The 7,465-nt window shown below is 45.1% G+C and overlaps 1 protein-coding gene across 1 annotated transcript in view; it reads left to right on the top strand.

Moving 5' to 3' along the window:
* NT5DC3 (5'-nucleotidase domain containing 3) overlaps positions 1-6,991 on the top strand; it is an 82,034-nt gene extending 75,043 nt beyond the window's left edge. Inside the window, exons 13-14 of the mRNA XM_006141409.2 lie at positions 2,917-2,981; positions 5,704-6,991. Coding sequence (XP_006141471.1) covers positions 2,917-2,981; positions 5,704-5,956 — 318 coding nt within the window. The 3' untranslated portion in view covers positions 5,957-6,991. The remainder of the gene's footprint in view (positions 1-2,916; positions 2,982-5,703) is intronic.
* Positions 6,992-7,465: the final 474 nt, after the last annotated feature.

Raw genomic sequence — 7,465 nt, 5'->3', positions numbered from 1 at the left:
GGCTTGGGGAATGGGCAAGGAACTTCCTTGCCTGCCCCAGCTGGCAGCCGGTGCCGAGCTGCCTGGACCTGGAGCTCAGGCAGAGAGCCGAGGAATAGCTAAGGAACAGCAGCCAGAGCCTCACTTGGGTGTGTGTGTCCCAGTGCGTGGGGCCCTGCACGTCCCAGCTCTGTGTCCAGTATGCTTTGGCTGTGCTGGTTCTTGGCTTCTCTCTGATGAGGACTAGTTCAGTGTCCCTTACTATGCTTGCTGGTGAGATGATTTTCTAAAAATGTGAGGCACAGTCCTGGGTTAGAGTAGCCGAGAGTCTGTGCAGATGCCATGGAGTGCTGAGAGTCACTCCGCTGCCTGGCACGGTGCTGGGTGCTCGCTCTGTGCACGTTATTCACTCAGTCACACCTGTCTCGTGGGTGGTGACCATTCATTTTAGAATAAAGAAACTGGGTTTTGGAGAGGTTATGTGACATGTCTGAGGACATAAAATGACAGAGCAGGACTAGAATCTAGGCCTGTGTGATGCCCAACTTTTTTTGAGCTTCTGCATTGAAGTGTATCCCTGTTTTAGAGGTCTCAGGGAAACCAGAGACCACACTGCCGTCTCTCTGTGACCCTGGCGATTGGTCATCTGTGTATGTGTAACTGCATGTGGATGGTGTCACCACATTTTAGCTTTGGAAACAATTGTCATTTCGTTTTGTCTTCCCCTCTCTGACTTGTATAAAAAAGTTTGGCAAATGAGTGTGTGTTTTGAGAGTGGTGAAAATATTTCTTGATTTATAGAGTTAATTATACAAGATATAGGGTAGGGGAAGGAAGAAGGGGGAATTAGCATTTTTATTGGTACCTCCATTGTACAGGAGAGAAAACTGAGGCCAAGAAATAAGTAACTGTTTTGGAATCACGAAGCCTGTGATTGGCAGAATTGAGCCATTTAGAAATATAGAAATTAACCATGTTCTAGACGCTCAGGGCTTCAACATCCATTCTGTAACATGGATGAAGTAAGGCGCTGGAAGCTCCTGTTTCCTACCTAGGGGAGGACTCAGGGGTCTAGATCACGAACCAAGAGGGGGTGTGGACACGGAGTTTTAAATTATTTATTTAATTTTATTAACCATTATTATTTTTAAAAATTTGCTGTTGATCTCATGGGCTCACTAGAGAGAGACAGAGAGAGAGAGAGGGAAAGTGAGAAAGCAAGCTGCCAGGTCTGGGATTCGAACCATGGACTGTGATGTGAGAGTCCAGTACCTTAATCACCATGACACCTGCTGGCCCTTTCTGTTGTAGTTTAGCATCTAGCATAATGATGCTTGGCACATGGCAGATGCTGAATGAACGCGCATGTGCGTGCACACACACACACGCACACACACACAATTATGTGTATATAAATAAATGCCTGAGGCACCCTACCAATTTTCCCTTTTCTGATCTACTCATGTACTTTGTAGAGCCTCAATTTGCTAGCAATTTGTTGATGGAAAATGTGAAAACCTGGTAAAATACACTCTTAGAACCTACTCGAAGCCCTCCAGCACTGCTGGACCAGTGGACTGGTGCTCAGGGGCGCATACCAGTGTTTATTTAGTGGTAGCTGCTGCCTGGGGGCGCAGCCAGTGGGCTTCTGTAAGAATTTCCAATTTACAAGCTCAGTTGGGACCAGGATTTTGTGTGACTGGCAGAGACCCTTAGCAGGTGACTGAGTAGTCACACTGTTGAGCTGGGCAGATGTGACAGAGAGCCTTGGCACCTGTCAGAGCAGATGGTTTGCCTGTTGGTGTTTTCCTTCATGTTCTAAGGTTACCCCCGTGGTCATGAATTGCTGGGAGCCCCACCTGCCCCCTGTGGTCACGTGCACTTCTGATCCTGGCTTCAGTGTTTCTATTTAGACACAAGAACCTTTGAGAGAGATTGGTGTCATTCCATTTGTGAGTTCGTGGGCAGCTGTCATTTTTTCCTTGCCTTTCGCTCACATTTCAGCCCACCAGAAAATTCTATGCTTCTCCTTGTTGAGGTGCTCTCCCTTGTTGTCTTCTGTAAAAAATAATTTTTTTTTCCTCTTAAACAGAAAGCTAATATTACGTTAAAGAAAAAATGAGGAAAAAATGAAAACCATTTATAATTCTATTACCCTTGTATAAAATTATAAAAAACAAAATTCCATGTTAATCTCCAAATATGTGCACATATATTCATATGCTTACAGGTAGTGGATGTACTGTTACATGTTCAACTTAACAGCTATTATGTTTATACAAAACCCATGCACACACAATAAGTAGTATGTGTTCAGTATGTTTACATATGTAATAAATATGTATATAAGTGTACAAGCCTTTTATATGGATACATATGCATTATGTTTATATATAGTCTTTACTAATACTTTAATGCTTTTAGAATATTCCTTATTTGTTAAACCATGTTCCTGATGTTGGACATTCATTTTTTTTTTTTTTAATGAAGAAGGCAAGATTTCATCTGGGAAGTCTGAAAATGTATGGTTTAAGTGCCTGCCTCTTAAACTTAAAGGAATAAAATTCCTCCAAGAAAAACTACCCCTTAGAAAATTCTCACTCCTGGGACCAGCAAATGGTGTAATGGTTACGTCATTGGATTCCCATGTAATTGACCGCAGTTTGAGTCTTGGACCGGGCAGCTTAAAAAAACTCATGCCGGGCACAAATGTGTGCATACTCAAAATCCCAAGATGAGAATGGAAAAGGGACTGCACTGTGACCATTCTCCCCCAGGGGTGGTGACTTCTTGCTTTCTATCTCTCTGTCTTTCTGGTAAGTGCACGCACCTTATAGCAAAAAGAAACTCTCTTAAAAAAAAATAATAAATCACCCCTTAATGAATGTATTTGAAACCAAAACAGTCGTTGTAATTGGCTTGGCTTGTGTCTTGCAGGTTCACAGAGATGCCGAGTCACAGCTGGTTTTGCAGGAGTGGAAAAAGGAAAGAAAGGAGATGAGGTAAACAGGGGCTATTTGTGGTGAGCCCACCACCCTGTTCTGAGTGTGCTCAGTCTACACGTGTTCCCCCTGGGCCAGCTGAGGCATTGTCTTTAACCTTTTTAAGTTCCCAGGTCACTACTCCAGTATCCAGAATCAGCTGTGTGTTGTTAGTGATGCGTGACATGTTAGTGACATGTGACATGTCTCTGGCAGCAGTGGCCTCCATCATACCTCCACCTTGGCCTTTGCCCTTTGGAGATCGTGGGAGGTGGGAACTTTCCCTTCTTTCCTCCTTCCTGCCCGCTGGACTTTACATTGGGCCCAGTGCTGGTGATGGCTACTAGTAGCTCAGTGTGGCTGCTGGGACAGTGTTGGAAATGGGTTCTGAACCCCCATCCAGTTTGTAGGGCTCTAGAACCCTGCTGCTCTTCAGTAACCACAGCTGTTTTGGGCATGTGCCCATGATCTGTAGTCAGAACGTTCATTGGTAAAGTAAGCCTGTTGGCAGAAAGTTCGGCAGGTATGTGTTTTATGGGAATCGTTGCTTAAAAGGGGTCTTGTTGATCATGTGTCCCTCAGAAGGATCATGGGTGTACGTTTGTGCGCTGGTATGCTTGCGGAGGTCCTGGGATGTGAACCTAGGTCTTTGCCATGTGAGTGCAGTTGCATCACTGCCACACCATCGCCTGGCCCTTTCAGCCCTTTTATAATCAGTGTTAATCACCTAAACACCTCCTATTAGACTCCATTTCTCATTATTGTTGCATTGGGGATTTAGGTTTCCAACACAGGCTTTTTGGGGAACGTATTCAAAACAAGGCAGCATATGATGTGATTTGACTTTAGGTCCCCTGCCCCTGAAAGCCAGACCTGTGTCCTGTACATGGACCATTCACTTCCAGGATTCCCAGATTATCTGATAAATAAACTATTTCACCTCTGAATTTGAGTCTCTTAACATTTTCTTTTCCTTTCATATTTATTATTATTATTATTATTATTTTTAGCTTTTTTGCCATAGGACATGGGTGCTAGCTGAAGAGACAGAGAGAGAGAGAGAGAGAGAAAGAGAGAGAGAGAGAGACAGTAAAAGGGAAAGTGAGAAATCATCCCCCACCCCCACCCCAGGGAGATAGCCATACCCACAATCCCTTCTCTATTCTCCTCCCAGGATTTTGGGCATGCATGCACACATGCTTGGTGTGGTTTTCAAGCTGCCAGGTCTGAGATTTGAACAGTGGTTGGCCATGTGAGAATCCAGGATCGTAACCACTACGCTATCTTCTGGCCCCTCAAGTCTCTAACATTTTTGCATCTCAGTATGATTTTTCAGCAAAAGTTTAAAAAATTATTTCTATTGTTCCACCCACAGATGCTCAAGTGGGTTCTTGTAATTTTTTGCTTCATGATTGTGGCATCCACCATCACCCTGTGAGGTCAGACAACTACTAATACCAGCTAGTGGCTTTTATCTCACAGTCATTTGAATGTTTTTATTTTTTTGCTGAATTTGTAACTGATTTATCAATAATCAAATGGTATTTATCCTTGTCTTGTCTAGAATATTCTGTGTGTGTGGGTTCTAGCCATTGGGTGGTGTACATAGAGTGTGTGTGTGTGTGTGTGTGTGAGAGAGAGAGAGAGAGCGAGGAAGATGGGGATGTTGGATGTGGGTTTAGAGACATGTACTCTTATGGACAACCACAGGAGTATAGAACTTGGATGGGGTGAACAACCTTGTCCATGAGGTATTCGAAGCTGTGTATTTGGTGGTAAAGATTTACATTACTATAGAATAATCCTTAATTCCTCAGACAGCAGAGTATGATAGCATTTAAAATATGCACTTTCAAGATGGGGATGTGGGATGTGGGTTTAGAGACATGTACTCTTATGGACAACCACAGGAGTATAGAACTTGGATGGGGTGAACAACCTTGTCCATGAGGTATTCGAAGCTGTGTATTTGGTGGTAAAGATTTACATTACTATAGAATAATCCTTAATTCCTCAGACAGCAGAGTATGATAGCATTTAAAATATGCACTTTCTTGCTTTACTTGGTTCTCATAATGACCTTGCATTAGAAGCGGTCTTTATCCCCTCTGCAGAGGTAGGAAGTTTAGAGACCCTCTAAGAACGTTTCTGCATCTCTCCGTAGGTTTAGAATTATCTCCTGCCCCGTTAGTTTAGGTTTGGAAAATGTGACGCATATTTGAAGGGGCATGAGGTAGAAACTGGAGCCTCAGAACAGTGCTCTCTTGGCTGACACAAGTGGGAAATATGATCAGTGTCATTTTGATAGATGGTTGGACAGACCGTTTTCTTGATTAGAAGTTTGGGTTGCTTTCGCTGAATATTTTTCTCAAGTGAGTCTTACTTTAAAATGATTTTAGTTTCTACAGTTTAAAAACAGACCTTTTTGAGAAACCAGCAGTTAGCATAATGGCTATGTTGCTGGACCTCCCACATAGTCGACTGCGGTTTGCGTCCCAGACCCGGTGACTTAAAACTCATGCCAGGCGCGTGTGTGTGCGTGCCCAAGATCCCGAGAGGAGAATGGAGGAGAAGGGATTGCGGCGTGGCCATCCCCCCTAGGGGGGGTGATTTCTCGCTTCCTGTCTCTCTGTCTCTCTCTGTCTGGTGAGCACACGAGCCCTATAGCAAAAACCTCTAAAAAAAAAAAACAAACCAGACCTTTCTGAATCATGCTCCGTTGCTGTTCTTCTGGCACCTGCAGGGAAATGACCAAGAGTTTCTTCAACGCCCAGTTTGGAAGCCTGTTCCGCACAGACCAGAACCCAACCTACTTCCTGAGGCGCCTGTCGCGATTCGCTGACATCTACATGGCGTCGCTGAGCTGCCTGTTGAACTACGACGTCAGCCACACGTTCTACCCCAGGAGGACTCCACTACAGCACGAACTTCCTGCGTGGTCTGACAGACCCTCCACCTTCGGAGCCCCCCTCCTACAGGAGGCCCAGGCTAAGTAACGGGGCCCACCTGTGGAAAAAGCCAGAAACAGCGGCAGGCCCAGATTGGGCGAATGGGACAGGGTTGACTTTGTGTGGATCTGAGTGTGGCTTTCTGAACGGGCACTACTAAACTTTTTGATACTTATTTTATACCTTATGGAGAATGCTCCCCAGGTGGTGAAGACAGGAGCTAGCAGCCCACCAGCCCTGCCCTTGTCTCTACGGAGGGCAGAAGGGCAAGCTTCGGATTGGAACTCTGATTTAGCTTCATTGTTTACCGAGATCCTGGATCTGACGTCAGTGTCTCTGGGATAGGTGAGACCACTTGCTGCATCTCTGTGTTCCAGCAGGTCAAGTTTTGAAGTGATTCTTGGCTCTTGCATGGAACATTTTTCTGAGCATTTACGGGCACTGTGCTGGGAATTGCAGGGGCACAGTGGCTACAGAGAGACGGCTTGGAGAAAGCCGATGGCTTAGTGAGCTCTGCAGTGGCAAATGCCGTCGCAGGTAGAAGAGATCATTTTCAAGTGGTAGCCAGTTCCCAGATCGTCTTGTTCTCAAGCCTTGGTGTTGTGCTTCTTCGCATCCAAGAGATCTTAGCCTCTCTGGAAGGACTTACATGAGAAAGAGCAAGAGAAGTGATCACTCCTTGACCTTTTGTCTTCTTTTAAAATTCCTAGAGCGCACACACGCTCTCCAGAGAGAGAAAGCCCCCTATAGTGGGGTGTGATTTCACCACATCCTTTTTCTTCAATTCCCCCTTCCTATTAGAATTTTGGGCACATTTGTACACCCAGCATGCTTTACAAGCTGTTGGGATTGGGATTTGAACTGCAGTTGACTGTGTTGAAGGAAATGAAATGCTAGCATGGCATTGAGCTATGGGGGGGGGGAGCTGCTTTGACCCCTTATCTTCAGTGTGTGCGGCCGGCATGCTGTGCATGGTGTAAGTGGTGATTGGATTAGAAGGAAAGAGCTCTAGTTTTTGTGTGTGTGTTTGTTAGATTTTTGCTATAGGGTGTGTGTGCTCGCCAGAGAGAGAGAGAGACAGAAAGTGAGAAATCACCCCCCAGTGGGGGTTACCATGCTGCAATCCCTTCTCCTCCATTCTCCTTTTGGGATTTTGAGCATGCACGCACATGTGCTTGGCATGAAGTTTAAGCCACCGGGCTTAAAATCGAACCATGGTTGACTACATGGGAGTCCAGCAACATAACCTTTACGCCATCTGCTGGTCCCGGGAAGAGATCTAGTTAAAATCACTTTGCAGCTAGTGGAATACTTGTCATAGAATTAGACTGCCAAGAAATGGGTGGGTCTGAAGAACCGGATTGTGCTAGGTCTCCCAGGAACACCATGAACCCGAAAACACCATTGGAGGCTTGGTTTCATGAGCTCATTGAAAGAAAGGAAGTGAAACAGGAGAGAACGACCTTGTAATGAAATGCTGTTCCCTGCCACCCACTGGGCTGAACTGGGATGCTGGAAAAAACCGCATATTTCCAGAAATGATCTTTGTTTGGAGGG

Source organism: Tupaia chinensis, unplaced genomic scaffold (assembly GCF_000334495.1).
Source record: "Tupaia chinensis unplaced genomic scaffold, TupChi_1.0 Scaffold000054_1, whole genome shotgun sequence".
In the NCBI taxonomy this organism is placed as follows: Eukaryota; Metazoa; Chordata; class Mammalia; order Scandentia; family Tupaiidae; genus Tupaia; species Tupaia belangeri.
The sequence above is the reverse complement of the archived record's forward strand: the minus strand, read 5'-3'. Positions and strand labels throughout refer to the sequence as shown.